A 22,656-nucleotide genomic window follows, 5' to 3' on the forward strand; every position below is an offset into this window, starting at 1 on the left:
GGAAGGGAAGGGAAGGGAAGGGAAGGGAAGGGAAGGGAAGGGAAGGGAAGGGAAGGGAAGGGAAGGGAAGGGAAGGGAAGGGAAGGGAAGGGAAGGGAAGGGAAGGGAAGGGAAGGGAAGGGAAGGGAAGGGAAGGGAAGGGAAGGGAAGGGAAGGGAAGGGAAGGGAAGGGAAGGGAAGGGAAGGGAAGGGAAGGGAAGGGAAGGGAAGGGAAGGGAAGGGAAGGGAAGGGAAGGGAAGGGAAGGGAAGGGAAGGGAAGGGAAGGGAAGGGAAGGGAAGGGAAGGGAAGGGAAGGGAAGGGAAGGGAAGGGAAGGGAAGGGAAGGGAAGGGAAGGGAAGGGAAGGGAAGGGAAGGGAAGGGAATCCTGCTCTGTGGGTAGTGGTGATGCTCACATTTCTCCAGCCCAGCTGTGGATGTGAGGCTTCATGAGCCCTCTCCATCCCACCTTCCCAAATGTGCTCTACCAGGAAGGAGCAGAAGCCAAGCAAGGAGACAGAGGCAGCCTGTAGGTTATGGCTGTTGTTTGGGTCAATAATGTATCGATTACAATTTTGTGGGCTAAAAGCTTGACCTTTTAAAGGGCAATTGGCGCCCGTGAGATTTGATTTAGGAGAAAGAAAATAACTTAAATTTAATTTTCACTTGGTGTTTCAGTTGGGAGAAACTTGCAAGACTGCTTTTTGGGGGGAGCAGGGGGAGGAGAAGGTGAGGGCTTTTTCCTGGAGCCATCACAAAGAGCTTCATTTCAGGGTGAGAACAGCTCTGCTGGTTGTCTCTGCTCCACTGCTCACCATCCAGAGACATGGACAGGACACAAGGCACTAAGCAGAACGTTTATTCCAAAGCTCAGCCCAGTAAATATGATACTGAACATCCCACATCAAGGAATGATGGCTTTCCCCTTCTAGGAACAGCCTGACCAACAAAACAACACACAAGGCTGTTTTAGGAAAACCCCCACATTTTTAGTCCTTCAGGCACCTGTTTCATAAGATGCTTGAATCTCCAGACATGGTTTTGCCCAAGTGGTTTATTCCCATTATTCTCAGGCTGATACAGTCCTTAAACAGGCCCAGACAGCTCTGGTGGGGCTGAGCACCCCTGGTCCCCTGCACCCCCAGCCCCACACCCAGCAGGATTCCTGGAGAGGGGACACTGTGCCAGGAGAGGGGATGGACCCTGAGCACAGCTCCAGGGACAGAAATAGAAGCAGCAGGCCGAGGACAGCTGTTCCTAGTTTAAATTGCCAGTTTTTAATAAGCTGTTTTGCTCTTTGAAAAGCATTTTTTTCCTTGTTTCATAAATAGGAGGAGGAGCCAGGGTAGCATCACTGGGACGTCACCCACTTTGTCACTGCTCCTCTCCGGATCCTCAATTTTCCCCGGGTGCCATCACATTCAGGGCTGTCAGCAGCACAAAGTGTCTGCAAGGAAGACTGAAGTCTGCCATTCAGTTTGCCAAGACATCTGGCAAAAACATTATGTACAGCTGAACATTTCATCACGTCTGCCAAGACATATTCATTTTGGATTAATTTTAAGACAGTTTTTAAAGTGATGATGAAGGATTATGCCGAGCGCTTCAGCAGCATTAAAAAGGAAAAGAAATCATCCCTCCTCTTTAAATCTCTCATTCAAATTGCCCCAGTTTGGCAGCTCCACAGTGTATTGGATCCGTGATCTGGAGGGATTCACTGATAGTGACATTTTCATTTATCTGAGTACATGTAAGTGCTGTCGCAGTCCACGGGTGGTAGCAGAGCCTCCAACACCAAACACGGCTCCTTGGAGGAATTCATTTGCAGGCAGGCAGCACAGCCCTCACACCCCCAGTGCATCCCACCAGCAATAACCCAGCACTGATGATTGAATGATTACGAGCTGGAACCTCAGCTGGAACCTCGCAGTTCGGGTTTAAATGCCCTCAAAATGCAAAGCATTTCCATGGCTCCAGGGACATCCCCGGTATTCCCAGTGAAGGGATGCCTAAATCTGTAGTCAAGGCCTTGCAAAGGAGGGATGCAGCTCATGGGGTGCTGCTTTTGAGCAAGCCCATGCCACTCTGCAGCCATTTCCACAGCCCCATCAATGTCTGGGCACCCTGTGCCAGGGCCTGCCCACCCTCCCAGCCAGCAATTGCTGCCCAATCTCCCAGCTGGCGCTGCCCTCTGGCATTCCCTGGCAGCCATTCCCTGGGTGCTGTCCCTGCAGGCCTTGTCCCCAGTGCCTGTGCAGCTCTCCTGGAGCCCCTGGAGGCCCTGGCAGGGCTGGCAGCTCTCCCTGGAGCTTTCTCTTGTGCAGGGCAGAGCCCCAGGTGTGCCAGGCTGGCTGCAGAGCAGAGGGGCTCCAGCCCTGGGATGTTTAAAGTCCCTTCCAACCCAAGCACTGTATAATTACTTTAAACTACCATCTGCACTGCCTGCAGCTCCTCCCTGCCCTGCTCCTTATGAGTCGCTGTTCCCCAGGTCACAGCAGGAAGCAGAGCTCTGCTGCTGCGGTCAGTGGAGTTTGCAAGGGCTGCCCTTTTGTCTGAAATGCCATTATCCTCAGCTGGCACAGCTGCTGCAGGCAATGAGCGCTGCCTGTGCTGACGTCTCATGCAGGGGGTGGCCTGGAGCACTCCCCGGTGATGTCACAGCAGCCCGGGGATGTCCTGCCAAGACTCCTTCCCCTGCAGGGAATCGAGCAGGGGAACTCCCAGCGCTGTGATCCCTTCCCTGAGCCCTTCACACACATCCCGGTGTCACCGCTGCCCTGTGCAGAGCCACCACCCGTGGGTGACTCCCAGGAGGGGAACACAGCCCTCTGGCCAAGGCCAGAACCATTCCCAGCCCCAAACCAACCCTGTGGCACCCGGGTCTCCCTCTCTGGGGACTCCTGCACCCTGCCGGGAGCTCACAGCCACCACGGCCCCTGCCAGGACGTGTCCAGAGCTGAGGCTGCAGAATTCGGGGGCTCAGGACGAGGCTCTCGGACGTGCAGCTGATACCTCAAACACTGCTGGTTGTTGGCAATAACAGACAATAAATATAGTAGCAGTAACTCCCTCAAATCCCCAAATTAACAAGGAGTCGAACACAAAAGAAGCTGGGATGCTGAATTTTACAATACTGCCAGCACCAATGGTACAAACTGTTAGGTACAGTGGCCAAAGGGGGAATGGGTGGAAATGGGGAAGGATTTGCAGTGGTCAGGTGTCTCTAGGAAGTGCAATCATACAGAAAACTCCTGCTCTCCCACCACAGAAGGTGGAGTTTCTGCAGACCAAGCCCAATCCATTATGAGAGAGCCTGGGGCTGACTAAATATGAGATTTGACCTTTACTTGGCTGAATTAGACAACATATGCAATGATAAAACCAGTGGAAATGTTGTACAAAATCTTCAGAGCTTCCAAAGAAGGGAGGGGAGTTGTTTGCTTCTTCCTTTCCTGTTTAACTGGTAGATCAACAATCTAGTGGCACGTACAAAACAGCTTGGGCTTCGTTTTCTTTCCCCCCCTGTAACTTGCCAATACTCTTTGGTTTTAGGCTATTAGGGTCAAGAAATGCCAAGAAATCTGGCAGGTTTTTGGACTGCTTCTGCCAAAGTGAATGATGCCCAGTGCATTTGTATCTTCCAAACCCCACCCCCAATCTCACTTCCACAGCAAGATCAGAGTTTCACTCTGCTGCCTGAGGGAGGAGGATTTCTGCCTCACCAGGGACACAAGAACAAGGCTCCACAGCTCTCACTGCACCAACAACTGCACAGCATCTGGGCTTCCTGCCTGTTTGGTCCTCTGGAAGGGATGGCCCTCTGAGAGACCTGCCTGCTCCTCCCCAGCCCTCAAGTGAAGGATTTCCTTCCCCAGCTGCTCAGGGAGCCCAGGCAGGAGGTGACAACAGTGATCAGCACTCAGAGTAAGAGTACTGTAACAGAATCCCAGAGTGGTTTGGGTTGGGAAAGACCTTAAAGCTCATCCAGTTCCACCCCCTGCCATGGCAGGGACACCTTGCACTGTGCCAGGCTGCTCCCAGCCCTGTCCAGCCTGGCCTTGGACACTGCCAGGGATGCAGGGGCAGCCCCAGCTGCTCTGGACACCCTGTGCCAGGGCCTGCCCACCCTCCCAGCCAGCAATTGCTGCCCAATCTCCCAGCTGGCGCTGCCCTCTGGCATTCCCTGGCAGCCATTCCCTGGGTGCTGTCCCTGCAGGCCTTGTCCAAAGTCTCTCTCCAGTTCTCCTGCCAGGACTTTCAGGTACTGGAAGGCCACAGTGAGGTCACCCCAAGAAGAGCATGGTCCTGGTGCAACACCCATCCCACACCCCAAAACCAGAGACACCCTCAGCTGAAATGGACAGGAAAGAGAGGCTGGGGCAACACCTCAGCTCTGCTCTGGTGTGGAGAACCCCGTCCCTCCTCTGCCTCCCCCACGACTGCACATTCCCAGTGCCCCTCCAGGCCACGGCCACTGTGACATTACAGCTGAGCTGGCAGGAGGTGAAATTCCACATGACACTGCAGCATGACACGTTCCTTCTTCTACCAGACACTGACCTGGGCACAGATTTACTTTATACAATAAATGAAATTACATTCTTCTTCATTGCACGTCATGGAGGACACTATGAAACCTCGATCAGGTTGGGCCTGATGACCACGCCAAGACCCGTGACAGAGAACACATCACCCCGTATTTACCGTTTTATCTTTTTTATTTCTGTAATTACGCATAATAAATCTTTCACACAAAGAAATGAAAAGGATCCCTAAGGTGAAGGAAGAACAGAGTATTTGTGACCGTACCAGACTGCAGATGTCAGGACACTGCCAGGCCCACGCCCCAGCTCTCGGGAGAGCCAATGGGGCCAGCATGGATTTCTGCCTAGATCTTGGTCTGGCTCTGCTGTTTTGGCTTTGGGTGGTAACTCCAGCTGCTCCAAACCAGCTGGGACCCCGTAGCAGGGCATTTCATGACACACACAAGGAAATCACGCCAGCAAAGGAAACCCTCTGCCCCTCAGTGTCACCACAACGGGAGGACAGTGAGAGAGAATTTTCTGTGTGATGCTGGTTCAGCAGCTGTTTGACCTGTTCCATCAGATTGCTGCTTCATGTGCCCCTCTCCTGCAGAAAGCCCTTCCACAGACAAATCAGGTTTTCTGCAGTCTGACACCTGGCTGAGCAGTGCTCTGCTCCCCCCGGGGTGCTCAGAACAGATGAACACTGAGCCAGCCCAGCAGCTTCAGAATCCACGGTTTAAAAGTGCATCTTCAGACTGACCTTTCCAAATCTGGGCAGCCCTGTTGACTCACAAACACTCCTAGTCTTTTAATAAAGACAAAATTACAAATCACTACAGTAACCAAGAACAGTTATCCCCTTTTGATGTTTGCTCAAAGACCAAAACAAAACAGAATAAATCCGAAATACAGATCAACTTATGTGCAGCTCAGTCATGGTTAATTAGTTTCTTCCATTTGCCTAAGAAAACACTGCATCTCCAGTCTTACCATTGACTTTTCTCAAAAACTTCTATTATTTCAAAGTCCTTAATGCTCATGGGCTGTATATATCCCTTTGCAGCTATACTTAAATAAATTTGGAAAGCTTTTTTTTTTTTTTTCTAATAAGCCAGCATTTCCATTTGTGTAGGACTCAAATGGACTACTGTCTCTAAATAAGCATATAAAAAGAAAGTACAATCTTAGCACATCCTTCAGAGGGACAGAACGGTGCAAGAAATTCTATTTAAAGCCATTCAAAGGACTTTCTGAAAGCAAATGCACCCGATTCCTCAGGTCAACAAACAGAGCATGCTGGAGCAGGCAGTGAATACAGAGGGTTGCCACGCATCCTCAGGAGCTAATTCCTCAAAACTGAAGTTTTGGCATGCAGTGCACTGGTGACAGTCCCCCACACAGCAGCACGTGGGACGAGGAGAGTGGGCGCACGTGTGTGCAACAGGCATCCCCAAAATATGATCCCCACTTTGAAAAATGAGATTTCTTTCAAAAATCACACCACCTCTTTTGCTTTTCCCACTGCTGAAGCAGGTCTATCAGGAAAGGGCACTTGAAAACAACAGAAAAAGAGAGTAGTATTCTACATTCAGATAAATTTATATTTCTGCCGTAAAACTGTAAAAGCCAACAGGAGGTTTTCAACACAGAGCTTTGTCAAGGATCCCCAAAACACACTGTCACCATTACGCACAGGTTTACAGGACAATGGTCTATTTTACAGTCTCTAATTATTTTCTTTGGACTTTTTTTTCCCCCCCTTTCCTTACACGTTCAATTTCCAGGAACAATTTTGCACAGGAGCACAGAAAAACAAGTCTGTAAGGGAGCTGACTCCGAAAGCAGGTGTCTCTTGCCCTCTGGAGAGTACTCGCCAGTCAAACAACAACAACAACAGAAGACTTGCTATCGAAAATCCTCCCACAAACATCTAAATCAAGTGTTTTGAATCTGCCTGGGAGCTAACCTGGTTAAGATGCTGCTTGCTTGGTTCCCTGGGATGACAGTGTAGACAGCAATTTAAGGGCTGCAGCCTTGACAGTGCCACGGAAACGAAGGGCTGTGAGTGAAAACACAGGATTAGGTAACGAGCAACCCACAGCAGCATCCAAGAGACCACAAAAAGCTCGACCCAAGGAAGCTGTCCACTCGAAAGAGCCAGAAATGCAAACGCTGCTCCCAAATCAAAGCCTGCAATCTCATTTAGCCCGTTAGGTTAGGACGATCAGGTCTGCGGTTGGTAGTAACATCATACCCCATGTGTAAGGCCTCATTTTCATCAAACAAGCTCTAGGTTAGGAATATAAACACAAGGTTGCCTACGAGCCCCAGTGCCCCACAGCAGTCTGTCCCAGCGTGGGGCTGGGCTGGGCACTCTGGGGTCAGCTGGAGGGAAGGGTTGAGGGGGCAGAGGTTGGGTTGGCCGTGGCCCTCAGCCCGAGTCCATGGTGAAGAGCTGGATGTCACGGGGGTTCCAGTAGAGGGCCACGGCAGAGTTGTACACCAGGGACCACACGTAGGGGATGAAGAACTCCTCGGGCTGCTCCTCCTCCACGTACTTGAACTTCAGCTCGGGGAACTTCTGCAACGAGAAGCCAGAGAGCAGTGAGGGAAGGTTTGCATGTCTGCTTGCAAACACACAGCCCACGTAAACACTGAGGAAAGAGCTTTGGTGAAAAAAAATAATGGGAGGAACTAAACCATTAAAACCCAAGGAAAATATTTATAGGATGAAGAGATCATTTATAATTTCTTCTCTGAATCAAGTGCTACATTAGCATATTGTATTTGAGCCTTTTACTGCTGGTCACAATCCATTTGCCTGTTAGCAGGCTACACACGTGAATCCTTTACAAAACACAAAGGTCTTAAGGAAAACTCATTTTTAGCAGCCCCTCAAAAGCCTTCTTGCTTGTGCATGTACAAACCTATTTATTGCATTTTTTCTTAAAAAACATTTTGCGATTAATTGTACTCCTTAGGAGAATCCTCTGAAAAGGCTGAAAGAGTAAACACGGCTTGTGGTATCATAGGATCACAGAATACCCCAAGTTGGAAGGGACCCACAGGGATCATGGAATTCATCTCCTGTCCCTGCACAGACCCCCAACAACCCCACCTTGTCCAAGCTCTCCTGGAGCTGTGGCAGCCTCGGGCTGTGCCCATTCCCTGGGGAGCCTGGGCAGTGCCAGCACCTCTGGGGGAAGAGCCTTTCCTGAAATCCCACCTAACCCTCCCTGCACAGCTCCAGCTGTTCCCTGGGTGCTGTCCCTGTCACAGAGAGCAGAGACAGACATGCTGCAACCTCAAGTTCCCATTGTTTTCGTTTTTTCCCTCCTTAAGCAGTGCACACTGCAAACCCACCAGGTTCACTCTGGATAAGAGCGTATTTTGAAAGGAGCTGAGTCTACCTTTGTACTGTGCTCCTCACTTTATCCACTTTTGAATATTGCCTGTGTCTGAGCTTGGCAGAGTATCAGGCAGAAGCCGCATTACAATGATCACTGGGGTAAGATAAAACATGACCCATTTTATTATTTATAAGGCTGTGGCTAAGACTAAGAATAAACTCCACCGTGTGACATGATCAGAACAAGCACAGGAATGGCTAAGGAGCCTCTTTGCCCATTAATAATGAAGGGATTCCCTATCCTATTTCTTGAGCCCAGTCTCCTGTTTCCTTGCCTTAAGGGTACAAGGATTCTGGCTGGATCAGTCTCCTTTCAGGGGGCATTTCCTGGACACTTGGTTTTCAGGATTATTTAACTTCTATGCTCCCCTGTTATTTGCATTCTTGGAGTCAGAAGACATGGAAACTTGTGGAAAAGTTGTAGGAAATGTGGATGTGGCACCTGGGGACGTGGGTTAGTGGTTGCCTTGGCAGTGCTGGGAGAACAGCTGGACTCCAAGACCTTGGAGACCTTTTCCAACCTACAAGATTCTGCATTTGTCTCTGTTCAAGGAACTGAGGCAGCTAAAAGGCAAGGTTGTTAAAGGCTCTTCAGCACCTAACCCCTGTTGAGTTCAAAGCCCAGAATCTCAAAGGTACATCAGCAAGTTTAATTTCCTGTCAGACACGTAGTTTGTGGTAGAGAACTCTCCTACAACCATTTCATGCATCTCAACCACTGTCTACCACCTCTACAACCTCTCTTCTCCAAATCTGTTCTGACCAGCCTGTTTAATCTTTTGCCTTACTTTGGTTTTTCCATTCTTAGGTACTTTACACCATTCTCACCCTCCCCTCTCACTTCCAATCTCCCAGCCTACTGCCACGCCAGCTCCCTTCCACTGCATCCTTACCCTCTCTCTTCAGCATACTTTTCTCTTTTGTACTCACTCAGCCTTCCTTTTCTCACCAGCCTTTTCCTTGACATTCTCTATCCCTTCCCAACTCAGCTCCAAGCTCTCAAGCTGTCCCTGCCTTCCCCCTCTGCCACCCCCCAGCCAAGCCCTCATGTATATTTTCATTAGTATTTATTTTTTTTAAAAAAAGCCCTGACATTCTACTCTGCTTATCCTCAGTGTAATCTTCCCCACTTCCTTCCAAAGCTTCCTGGCTTGTGGTCAGTGCAGACAGGAGCACGTTCTGTTCAGCCCTGCATCAGCAGAACGAACGGCTCAGCCTCACGATGACACCAGGGCAACACTTCCAGCCAGAGGAGAGGCTCACACAGCTTCTCTTCTGACAGAGAAGGCAGGAGAGAGTGATTAAAGATGCTAATTTGAGTTGAATTAAGCACAGACAACTCTTTTTTTCACCATCAGGTCACAGATGTAGCTACTGGCTTTGCAAATATTTGTGGCAGTAGCCTGGGACTGTTCTCAGGCTCTCCTGCAGCTTAACAAACATCCTGAGCCTTAAAGCAGTGGGCAAAATTACATCAAAAATTCCATGAGATGCTCATGTCTCACTATCCCATTATCTCTCAACTGGAAGGGCAGCATAAAATGGCTCAGGTAGCATTCACATTTTCAGGCAATAAGCCATGCATTGATTTTATTATTCAGCCTCTCTTCAGGCTGATCGATGTTGCCATTTATTGTGATCGTACTGTAGCAATTTAATAATCAATTTCAGATTAAAGGCTGTAAGTCACTGCAGTCAGCCTGGACTCTGACACTCAACATGTGCTCTCAACAGCCTGCAGGGCTATCTTGGAAATGCTGATAAGGAGAATGAGATTTTTAAGGAGAGCAGTAATACACACTGCCACTACACATAAACAATTTTGGTTGAGTCTATATAGAAAGAATGTAGATAATGGCAGGAGTGACGCATTTTTTGATGGTCCACCTGGAAAGCAGGCTCAGGACAGTTCAATGCATTGCTGATGAGACATGAAAAATTAGAATTCCAGGCCAGCAATTCAAACACACATTCTTCAGATGACTGCAATGACCCATAGCTGTGTGCAGGCCATGTTTTCTCATTCATTTAAAATGAGAAATCTTAGAGGCCCAGCATGGAGAGAACTGCACCAGCATCTTTGGGGTGTGGATGTGGCACTTGGGAATATGGTTTAGTAGTGAGCACAGTGCTGCTGAGTCAATGTTTGAACTCAGTGATCTTAGAGGGCTTTTCCAGCCTCAATGATTGTATGAGTAACTTGCAAGATTAACCATGGCAGCCATCCACTGGTGAGATAAAAAACTATCCACACTGTTTCATTAACGGGGTATTCACTGAGAACAGAATTTGTTAACAAACAGAATCAAAAATTTCTTCTTTATGAGAGTGACTTTATTCGTAATAGTAGGATTTAAACACCATGTAAAAAGCTTGATCGATGCCCAAAAGATTTAAGATTCTCAAAAAGCTTTTCAAGATTTTCAGGTGATAGTCCAAGGATAGTTTGAACTCATATTTGTGCCATTTGTCTCCTGAATGTGCTGCTTCAAATGAGTGACCAGGAGGCCTGGGCCCTGGCTGTGTGCTGCACACACACAGCAGGTGACACTGTAAAGCAACCAGGCCACTCAGGGGGCTCAGGGCACTCCCTGCACTAACCCAGCCAGCACTGCTGAGGGTCTTATAATGGTTAACAAAATTCCCAAAGTGGCACATCAGACCTGCAGTAAACAAATCCATTTTCTTCTGCCTTGCTGCTGTTCTGTCCAGCTTGCTCCTGGAAAGACACTGGCACTCTAGCTGGTGATGCTCCAATGGACCTGATTTTTAGCAACAATTAAAAAGAGAGACCGAGCCAAGGCATCTTAAATGGCAATCTTAATGACAGAGGAAAAGCCTTGGCATAGGATGAATCATCCCTTTTTTTTCCTTCACCGTCCTGTTTGGATAGATGGTGCTGAGAGACGGAGCCCCTCTGCTCTGCAGCCAGCCTGGCACACCTGGGGCTCTGCCCTGCACAAGAGAAGGCTCCAGGGAGAGCTGCCAGCCCTGCCAGGGCCTCCAGGGGCTCCAGGAGAGCTGCACAGGCCCTGGGGACAAGGCCTGCAGGGACAGCACCCAGGGAATGGCTGCCAGGGAATGCCAGAGGGCAGCGCCAGCTGGGAGATTGGGCAGCAATTGCTGGCTGGGAGGGTGGGCAGGCCCTGGCACAGGGTGCCCAGAGCAGCTGGGGCTGCCCCTGCATCCCTGGCAGTGCCCAGGGCCAGGCTGGACAGGGCTGGGAGCAGCCTGGGACAGTGCAAGGTGTCCCTGCCCATGGCAGGGGGTGGAATGAGATGAGCTTTGAGGTCTCTCCCAACCCAAACCTTTTCTGTTCCAATATACAACAATGTTCTCTATTTAAGTGACTGAGCTCCTTGCCTTGACATAAACAGGTCCGTTGGAGCTGTTATTTGCATTTCTTTCCATCCCTTGCAGGGACAGAGAACTCCAGATAGCTTAAAATAAAGCAGCCTGAGAAAGTCCTTGAAAACGCGAGAGACAGAGGTAGCATCACGGTTGGAGCGGCACAGTTTAAATACAGACACCCCTTATCAGCTCCGGTGAATCACCCCACCACATCACCCTATCTTGTTTTCCTCTGCCAGACAAAGCAGAAGTCAGATTTAGTGGTTGGGACGAGGGTACAAACGAGACAGACCGAGAACTTTGCAGACTGTCTGCACTGTCAATCACATGATTCGATGAAAAACCACGGGAAGTCCAATGAACAGACACAGAACTGAACTGCAGTAACTCCCCTACCACAGAAGCTCAACAACACTGGGGAGTTGCTTTTTTTTTAATGTTTTGGGGTTTTTTCGGTTTTTTGTTTTGTTTTGTTTTTTTGGTTTGGTTTCGTTGGGGTTCTTTTCAGTTAAGGCTGAGGAGGAGAACATCACGGCCAGCGAGCAGCACCTGGCCCTGCTCCAGGCAGTGGCATCTGAGCTGCAAGGCTGGAGCCATACGTTAAATAAAACATCCACTTCCCTCCAAATGAACCCTCAGAGCTGCTCTCAGGCTACAGTGTTATGTCAGTGCACGATCTCCACTCAGGTAATGCAGGCAAGGGCAGATGGAGCTGCCTTAGGAGCAATGTTCTTGCTTCTTCCCTGATCTAGACGTTCTGCTGGATGAAAAGCAGCATTCATTAAAGATACGGGGCAGTCACTGTGGAAAATAAAGAAATTAAAGAGCTGGATTAATAAAGAACTGGAGAACCTTCTTTTCCTCGAGTTCTGGTTAGAAACTCTGGTTTCTGAAACAGCAATCAAGCACAAGTCAGTGTTTTCAAAAGCAGGTGACTCTTTGAGGAGAGAAGTGCTGTTTTCAAAGGAGTCTCAACACATTTGAGAGTCAAATTCATGTGAACTTTACATCAATCCAAAGCTTCAAAGTCTTTCTGAAAATGGGATTTCTCTGTGTTTGATAATCTTACCATGAATCCTGTTTGGTAACCTAATGACTTGATGGCAAATTATGTGTTTCATATTGTTTCAGCTAAATATAGCAGCATTGCCTGCAGAGCATCTGTAGGATTGGACCTCATTAGCAAAATACATCAAATGGCAAGGGAAAAAAAAGAGGGCTGAGGTTCAGCAATGCACCAAGCCTCTGTGATAGGGTCTATAATGAATGTTTACCCCAGCAAGAATTGCCCCTAAACCCTGCCTTGCACCAAACAGACCAATCTGTGAGGATTTTGGACAGAGGAATGACACCTGTACTTGTCGGCCACATCCTCAGCACCACTTGGAAATCTGAGCCCCAAAATACCAATTGAAGTCAAATTAATCTTGAATTGATCTTGAAAGCAACTCAACAATCATGCCTGGTACACTGTTCATGGTATGGATACACAGGTACCTATGGAAACACTGATATATTTGGGCTTTATTTAAATATATGGACTGGAATTCTTTAACAGACCACAATTTGTGGAAGCAAATGTCTCAGTGCTTGCTGTGAGACACTGACAGATTGAATTTTTGCAATTACCAAAGTCTTGTGGGGCGGCAAGGCCGTTTCATCTTTCTCAGGTTCTGCTTGTGTCTGCAGTGCTTCTCTTTGATTTCAGACAGAAAGTCTGTGTGGCTTCAGTGAAGTATCTGCATGGGCCACACCACACCTGCCTGATACCATCTTTTTCTGCTCCTCGGGCTCACAGCACAGAGGATGATGGTGGCGAGATGAAGGAAGCAAACAGGAAATGTGCTAGACTAAGTGTGAGCCACACATCTTGTTCAGAGATCTGCCTAGGGAATAGGTGCAAACGGAAAAACTGAAGGAAACGGGGCTCAGAGCATGGCAGGGAGGCTGAAAAAGAAATAGAAAACTCAGCCTAATAAACCATCAAAACCATCTGTGCACAAGCTAAAAATAATACGTATATTACGTATTATTTAATAAATAGATATTAAATACAGTATTATTTATAATAATGGAACTATGGAAGTTTAAGCAACTACACAAGCTGTAGCAGACAACAACACTGTTCCCACAGAGTAAAATTCTGTAAGACAGGTAACCCACATTCTTATGGGTCACACCCTTCCAGGTCCAGGAGGGTAGGGGAATTCATCTACAGAGAGAGAACTGTTTAAGCAAGTGTCATTGATATGTGATTCCTGTTTTTAGATCACTTTGAGTAAAGGTTTGGTACAACCACAGCTGCAGGAAAATAAATGCTCAGTAGTGAATTTTCAGTGTCAGATGTGAACTACTGCCAGAGGAGCAGACGTGCCTCTGGTCAGAGTTCAGCAATTACTAATTTTTTATAGAGTACTGAGAAGCCAGGTCATTTTTGGAAAAATCAATCAAACAGCTCTGCCTAGATAATTACTGGTAAAAACACAATGATTTAAATTAGTTAAATATTTGTAGCAAACCTGCCAGAGCACAAAGCTTTGCAGAGTACCATAAGAAGAAGACTGTTTTTCTGTCTGGGACAGAATGGCAAATAATGAGAACTTTAAAGTCCTAGAAATTCAGAGATGCAAACACATATACACTTGCTTCTTCCAGGAAAGTAATATTGCTGATAGATGTCAACAGCCCCAAATTGTGCCATTTTTGTCTCCATACCAGGCTGTTAATCAGTACAGGTTCCAAAAGCACTGTATAAAATGAATATATCTGACCTTAGGACGAGCCCAAGTACCCATTTCAGGATCTGCTGGGTCCATCAGAAACACCCGGACTCTGGGCTACTTCTAGACAGCACAGAAAATAAACTGGACCACTGGTCAGCAGCTGTGATGACAGCCTGGCAGAGCTGGGGCTGCTCAGCTGCACAAGAGAAGGCTCCAGGGAGAGCTCCCTGCAAGGGCTGGATGGGAGACTGGGCAGGAATTCCAGCCTGGGAGGGTGGGCAGGCCCTGGCACAGGGTGCCCAGAGCAGCTGTGGCTGCCCCTGGCAGTGCCCAAGGCCAGGCTGGACAGGGCTGGGAGCAGCCTGGCACAGTGCAAGGTGTCCCTGCCCGTGACAAGGGATTGGAATGTGATGAGCTTTAAGGTTCCTTCCAACCCAAACTATTCCAAGATTCTGTAAAAATTCCTTAATCTCATAGCTGGGGAAAAAAGGAGATCCCTGCTCAGCTTCAGAGATCCCATGTCTGCCTGGAGAAATTCTGGAATTGGAGGAAAAGATTACCAAGATGTAAGAGTGAACCAAACCTACACATTGCACACGATTAAATATCATTAATCTCTACATATATTTTATGCAGTATACATTTATAGTCACAGTTCAAGGATTTACAGATCTAAATAGAATTTGCTTGCCCTGTCAGCATTGTTGTCTATGCCATGTTGTCTAGATGGACACAGATCTTTCCAGAACACTTCCAAGAGGAGTGCTCAACAGCCAGGAGCCAGATTTGTTGTCAGGTCACAGAGACAGAAAGCAACAGGAACACTACGAGGACATTTGCAACACTGCAGAAAATACAATACATTTTGGCTTTACCAAATAAAAAGAAAAGAAAGAGATTGATGTATGTAATTACACTTGAAGCATGAGAATGAAGGCAGGATGTGTAAATGAGGTACCATCAACAAGAAATAGAACTTTCATCCACTTCAGGGCTTACCCTGAAAGAACAGTAATTCCCAGAAAATACAGTGGCCTTTTAGAAGAAAGAACATAAGTCTGCACATAAAATGAACAACCTCAAAATTACAACAATTCAAACGAAGGACTTCTTTACATTGAAGAAAAAACCTAACCAAGAGGAGAGCTGAACACATGGAATGAACAAAGCTGCTGACCCAACTGACAGAAACAGTTCTGGTCCTGACCTCACTTGAGCACTTATGTACATACACTGACCACCCAGATAAATACGTAAAATCCTTTGTGTGCTTTTGAATTTAGGGAATTAAAATCTGAAAAAAACAGGAATAATCCCTGAACCCATTTCTCAGTGGCATTAAAGGACACCAAAGCCCAAATAGGGATGAGTCTATTAACTCACAAAACTTTTATGGATATGAAGCGGACATTTAAGCCTTTCCTACTATGGGATTTGCAGGAAAAGCACATTTCATAACAGTACTCCCTATTTTTACCACTGGTAAGGAAGATGCAAATCAGTTTAAGCCCCAGCTTCCTGGGCTTCAGCTTGCAAGCCATCCTTCTCTACATTAATGTGCGAGAGTTTACACAACCACGAAAAACAGTGTGTTTTCAGCAACCATTTTTGTTAAAATTGAAGTGAGTTTAGAAATCACTAATTCACTGACACCTTTGTAAGGAAGACTTACAGACCTGCTAATAGAAGGTTACAAGACTAAAACTAGATTTTGGATGCCTCAACTCACAGTTAAGACCATGGTGCTTTAGCAGTACCCTCAAAGAAGGGCTTAGAAATACATAAATTTCCAAAGTCTCAAAATTAAACATTATGCAGACTTTCCAAACTTCAACATACAACTCACTTGCCAAACAAGCTGATTCAGGACTGAGTTTTTACTTTCCAGAGCTTTAGGAGTGAGATTTGAGCAACCTGGAAGGTGTCTCTCCCCATGGCAGGGAGCTGGAACAAGTTGAGATTTAAGGTCCCTTCCAGTTGAAAACATTCAGTGATCCCATGAATTCTGCCACTTTTCAACTGTAAAAGGCAAAGTTTAAGAAATTGGCAGCAATAAATCAGTGGGGAACATCTCATGAGGAATAACTCTTTGAAGGTCTCCAATTGGGCGAAAGCTCAAGTTGTCCTAAGTCCATAGGTGCACCCACACTGTTTGGATCTCTCTACAGAAGACAGAAAATGTAAATATGAAGTCTAGGAAGCAAGAGAAGGCAGGGGAAGATCACTTCTGCACTCAAACAGATCTGAAGAAGATAACCATCCCTGGAGACTGTGTGGATGTGGCTCTTGGGGACATGGATCACTGGTGGCCTTGGCAGTGCTATGGGAATAGTTGGACATGATGGTCTCAGAGGACTTTTCCAACCCAAATTATTTTGTGATTCTGTGAGCTGTGAGATCCTGAGATGCTTGCTCCCTCCAGAAAAAGCTCATGGTGCTCTCAGAGCCCCCGTGTCACCTGGTCAGTGGGGAAACACATGGAACAAAAAAGGCTTTTTATGGTTCAGGACTTGCCAGAGACCAAAATAATTCTTCCCAGGCAATTTCATTATTTGCAACAATATGGAAAAACACAATGGAGGGTGAAATAGGGGTGGGAAAGGCAAAGTCTCCTCTTGGAGACATTGTAAGTGAAGGCAGTAGAGAAGAATTAAGTTGTGTATCTGGAGAAAGTCTGCTTCAACTTCTGGATAAAAATGACAGATCTATATTCCCGTCATCAGCCTTTTTTAAAAACTAAGCCAATACTATAAAATGCCCAACAATATTGCACTTCTTATGTCAGAGACAACCATCTGGTAATTATTTTCTGAGAAGCAAGTTACACACTTTTAGTCTAATTGACTGAATTTATTAGATTTCTTTTAACAAGGAAAAACTCATTCGAAAGGATTTAAAAAGGCCTATGAAGTGCATGAATGATGGAAGCTTTGGAGAAAATAACCCTGCTGAAAACTGAATGCACACTAATACGTGTAGTGATATATTGAAAGACATGCAGAATCTGCTCTAGACAAACCTTAGACCCAATTATACATTTTACATTTCAAGCAGCGAGTGCTACTGTTTAAGCCAGAGCAGTTGTTTTGACTTTGATAGCAGACTAGTCTAAAATACAAGGAATGTTGTTTATCATGGAAATGCTTTGTGCTGCAGATAACATCACGGATGGCTGCCCCACCTAGGCTAGGCAGCATCCCACCGTCCTGAAACAAACCCCAGACAAACCTCTCCCTGCTGCCCGACCTCTGCTCCCACCAAAGATCCAGCTGGTGTGCAAAGAAAACTCTTGCCACGGTGTTTGCCATGCAGTCAGCAACACAAAAGGAGCAGAGGGTGATGGACACACGTGTGACAATGAAGGGAACATGACCCACACTTTCATGTTCTGGTAAGGCACTGGAGCCTCGGTCAGTGTGGCACTCTGCCTTGATGCCAGAGAGATGCACCTCAGGACATTGTCCTGTATGGACAATATACATGTCCTGATCCAGTAATATATAAATATTACCCTTTTCTCACTCTTTCTTTTTTTCTTTTTTTTTTTCTTTTTTTCCCCCCATAGGAATTGTCTTTCCCAGGGTTAGATTTTTTTTCCCTTCATCCTGGAGAAGGAGATGGAGATTTTGTCATCTGACTTGGTCCCACACTGCATTTGCTGATGGAGACTGTGACCCTCTATAGAGTTTCCTGCACTCACCTCTCTGCTCTTCAGCACCTGAGCTGGGAAGGGACTGAAGCACAATGACAGTATAAATGTCACTAATTTCACAGTACTTTTCCTTTTGCAAACTACTATATGATGTTCCTCTGCTCTAATGCAGTTTTGGGGTAATCCAGCAGAACCACAAAGGATGGAGAGGTCAAAATGCTGTTTTCATCTGCCTGTTTCTTTCACCTCAAATCCAGCGTTACTGCCACGTCACAGTTGTTTTGTGTTCTGTTTTATTTGTGTAGAAGATATTCCCCCAACACAAAAGGTGGCAGGAGAAGAGCACAGTGATTCAGTTTGCATACTTTTCCAGTGATGAGGTCCCAGACATGCTTTCACTACACACTGGTTCAACGCAGCCTCCAAAACACCCCACCAAGCCAAAAAGAACATTCCTTTGCACAACTGGGACCACGCTCCTCTCCGTTATCACTGCACAAGGGTCGATGCACAGCCTAGGCATCAACCAGAGACAAAGTCCATTCCCCCAGCTGAGCTTAACGCCTTTGATTTGCATCCTGGGGGCTGGCACTGACAGCAAGTTTCCCTGTGTGGAGGGCTCCTGGGAGGTCACCAGGCAAGGTCTGAGCTCTCCGTCAGAGCAGCCACGGAGCCGAGGCCCGCGCAGACATCCTGCCCCGGTCCCTCCCGCCCGCAGCGGCGGTGGGGACGCGTGCCAAGCCCAAACATCCTCCCCCACCCCCAGCGCCCACGGAGGAAGACCTCCTTTTGATTTTGTACTTTTTAATCTGAGGGAGCCAGGCCTGTAAATATTACAGAAAATTATAACAATGACTTAAGAACGGAGACAGACTCGCTGTCACCAACCGTTAACTCTCAGATCAGGGCAGCCTAGGAAGTGGACCCTTATCTGCCCGAGGCTCAGGACGTGCTGACTAACACCCCATTGAGTCGGCAGACCTTTGGCTCCCTAATCTCCCCAAACTGGAAAATGTACACCCCAGTGGACATACTCCCTTCTTAAGTATTTCAAGCCTCTGCAGAAAGACAGATTGTGCTGCGAGATGAGCAGTTCTGCCCCACTGCATGCAGGAAATCCCATTTATTTGTCTTGAGGAGTGAAATGTCAACTGACAGTAAAACCCTTCCAGCCACAGCACGCAGTGCCAGACTGCAGCCTTATCTCTGCCAGGACTGCCAGCCAAGGAGCTGGTGCCAATGTGTACATTTACACAGTTATTTTGTGAATGTGGACTTTACAGCTTTTTTTTAAAAAAATTGCCCTAATTCTAAGAGTCCTGCGAAGACAAACCAAAATCAGGGGATGGGGGTGGTGTTAAGCTGACCTCAACAAGTAACCACAACGCCTTTTCTGAAAGGGATTTTTAGGTTGATCATTCTGCACTATATTTTATTGTCTATTCCAGTATGTTCATGACGGTTGTGATACCGAGTTCAAATTACGTATTGAAAACATGCCTTTATCAATGATAGAGGCAAGCAGTGTACAGAAAGGAGAAGGGGTAAGTATAGGCAGGACAAGGATTCCTTCAAGGTATAAAGACACCTTTACAAATGTTGAACCTGACCTACTGAGCAATCTCCTTGACTGAGTGCAGGGAGTCAAGAGCTGACTGCAACCAAAAGGGATCTGTATGCTTGGTACCATCCTGCAGCCACCAGTTTAAAAAAGAGCACTTTCATATAGTGAAACTGCATTTTTTTTCCTAATGCAAACAATCACCTCAATCTGAAAAAGGGCCCCAAGTGAGCTGCTGTTTCAATAATGAATGAAAATTACTTGTGTTTTCTGTTTCACTATGCTTTAGATGCAGCATTTCCAGATTTGTTTGCCTTCACTGACACTTCACATAGTAAGACCTATTCTGGTAAAGGTTGTCTTTAGGACCTGAATCAAACATTTCTAGAGAACTCCCCACCTCAGGCTCAGGAATTCTTTCATAAATGCTATTATGGTCCATTGTTTTTGAACATATCTGCCCCCTTCCTCCCTGTCCATTCAGGCCTGCATTGTTTACCCTGGTGACAACAATCAGGCTTGGCTGGTCTCAGCTCAGGAGGATGGAGCTTGGCAAGTCCTGGTGGGGCAGATAAGCATCAGGAATTCAAATAAAGTTTTGCAGCCTTATTCTGTGCTCAGAGCTACAGGCATCGCTTGGATCTTGTGGGTCTCACATCAAGGACAACAGGTAAGTTTAAGGCCTGTGTTCTCCCCTCCACAGACACAAAATTTCCTTCTATGTCTTGGAGCTGCCAGTCCCCCAGGCTCCAGGGACCTTCCCTCAGTGAACAGTCCAGAACTATCCAGACTCTGGTTTCCCATCTGAAAAACCAATCTTTGCTGTGGTTTTTGATAGCTCAAAGGCTGCAGTGAAGGAAGGGAAATCTTCCTTGTGGAGCTCTGGATGCTGCTGCTACAGCATCAAGAAGGGAAATTCTCACCCCACAGCTACATTTCTGTCCTCCAGCCCCAGCTCAAGAGCCACAGGTTCTCCCCACAGTTCAAACATCAGAGCAATGGCTTTGTACTGCCAGAGGGCAAGGTTAAATGGGATATTAGGAGGAAATTTTTGATTGTGACGGGGTGAGGCACAGGTTGCCCAGAGCAGCTGTGGCTGCCCCATCCCTGTAGGAGTTTAAAAGCCATGCAGATGTGGCACTTGGAGGGACATGGGTGGCCCTGGCAGTGCTGGGGAATGGTTGGACTCAATGGTCTAAGAGGGCTGGTCCAACTTATAGGGCAAGCAGAAAACCTCAACAGAGCATAATGGAGTTTATTAAGGCACAAGAGTGAACACGAGGACACAGTCAAGAAAAATCAGTCCTTGTTTGTGAGCTAAACAGATTGTGGGTTTAGCATACAACCTCATCATAAACACAGCCTAAATCCACATGGATATAAGATTCAACACCATCATATAATACCCCAGAATATCTACAGCTGCAAAAAAGGCAAGGTGGTCTAAACCAGCTGCCCTCCAAATCCGAATACCAGAGGCTTCTGCAGTGATGATGATAGACATGAGGAAACCCCTGCTTGGCCAGGAAAAACCTATTTCCATCTCTAATCATCCTCGGCAGGAACAAACAGCCTGTAAATCAACTGGAGAGAAGCTTTCCAACTTGTACCAAAGATTGTGACAAAATTAAACTGTATGGGAATGCAGGGGACACAGCCATCAGCTGACAAAGTACATCTCTTCCTCATTCTCACTTCTTGGTGCAGTTGCTGTAAACGTTCAAGGCATTCCTCTGATTTATGCATTTAATTACAAGATATCTGTAACATTCCTGCTGTTTACATTTAACTCAACACTGCAATGAAAGCTGTAATTTTGTCTGGGATTTATATTCTGTACTCAAACTTATTTTGATTCCTTGATTTAAACATACACACAGAAGTGAAAATGTGTCAAAATCATGAAAATGGAAGAGATTATACTCCATTATCTAGTTCATCTGTCATCCAGGGCAAAAATTTTCTGAGGACTGTTTCTCTCAATCTGCCACATGTTATGCAAACTTAATTCAAAAGACTAATTCAGAAAAGACAACTAAACCTTAAAAGTGGAAGAGCAATTTGGTTAGTATAATTACAACTTACATGATTTTTTTCTCCTTTTCTCTTGTATTTAGTTGTCATAACTCGTTAAATTTTGCACCTTTTGGGATGAAGTTGTTGGCCTCTGACACATTATTTCACATTTTATTTAAAAACTGGTTAATACTTTTTTATTGATGGAGAGGGGATAATGTGGGACTTTATTAATCAAGGAAATGAATAAATTCATTTTAAATGCAACTTTTTATACTTTTTAGGTACTCTGCCTACATTGAAGGTTTGCAGTAGAAAAGGAACACACGGGTTGGAAACAGCTTTCAACTGAGCACAGGAAGAAAGGGGTCAGGGCATTTCAGTGTAATTTCACTTCATTTTGACCGAAGTTGCAAGATATTTGGAAACAACACGTCATACAAATGCAGTTCCTTTGGCAGTGGGCTTTTCATTGGACTCACAACATATGCAATGGAGTGAGGGGAGGCTGCACAACACATGTGAAGCAGATTTAGTCACAGCAAAAAACGTAGTATAAGTATAGGGAGGCTTTCTAGGGAGGGAAACTTGGGGAATGTTATTTAGCTTGAGCAATTGTACAGCTCTGAAGTGAGCAGGGGCTGGGCTCTGGCTGGGAGCCCTCCTGTAAGATGTGTTGGACAGGGAGTTTTGGGCTGCTCATGAGCGTGGGGCTCCTGCCAATCTCCCACAAAGCCAAAGCTCTGCAGCTTAAGGCAGGGAAGCTTCTCTGTGCTGTCCTTCAGAAAAAATGGGATCATCCTTGAAGGTTAACAGAGTTTAAATGATGTGGCAGGCCAGCAGTTAGTGGAATAGAAGTAGCTTTGAAAAACTGTACACGTGCAGAGAGTTGTTTACCCAGGTCGGAGCTGTGTTTCCATGGGGAACGACTTGGAAACTCTCACACTGCTTTCCCATCCTCCTGTTTCTCCAGAGCTTGCTTTCTGCCTTGTGCTTGGTATCCCTTTTTTGTAGCAGCTTCCTTAAACCAATGAAGTCAGTCAATCTAACATATCTGGTGTCAAACAATAGCTACACAAAGACAGACTGCTTCATGTTTGAATCTGTGTGAAGTTTAAATTCTTCTGCTCAAAGCCTCTTACTTGTGCCCTTCCTTCCTATAAAGTAAGACAATCAGAGAACTGTACAATGGTTTGGATTTAACGGGGTCTTAAAGTTCATCCAGTCCCACCCCCTGCCATGGCAGGGACACCTTGCACTGTCCCAGGCTGCTCCCAGCCCTGCCCAGCCCGGCCTTGGGCACTGCCAGGGATGCAGGGGCAGCCACAGCTGCTCTGGGCACCCTGTGCCAGGGACTCATCACCTTCACAGCCAGCAATTCCTCCCTAATATTTAGTCTAAACATTCTTCTTGTAGTTTAAATTATCCTATCTTTCTAAG

General features: G+C 46.5%; 1 protein-coding gene across 5 annotated transcripts in view; it reads right to left on the minus strand.

Annotated features, from left to right (window-relative positions):
* Window positions 1–4,677: 4,677 nt before the first annotated feature.
* Window positions 4,678–22,656, minus strand: part of DYM (dymeclin) — a 209,298-nt gene continuing 191,319 nt past the window's right edge. For all 5 annotated transcript variants that reach the window (XM_063422109.1, XM_063422108.1, XM_063422105.1 and 2 more), the window contains one exon: window positions 4,678–7,085. In XM_063422109.1, coding sequence (XP_063278179.1) covers window positions 6,936–7,085 — 150 coding nt within the window. In that variant the 3' untranslated portion in view covers window positions 4,678–6,935. The remainder of the gene's footprint in view (window positions 7,086–22,656) is intronic.

This window comes from Prinia subflava, chromosome Z (genome assembly GCF_021018805.1).
Source record: "Prinia subflava isolate CZ2003 ecotype Zambia chromosome Z, Cam_Psub_1.2, whole genome shotgun sequence".
Classification (NCBI taxonomy): domain Eukaryota; kingdom Metazoa; phylum Chordata; class Aves; order Passeriformes; family Cisticolidae; genus Prinia; species Prinia subflava.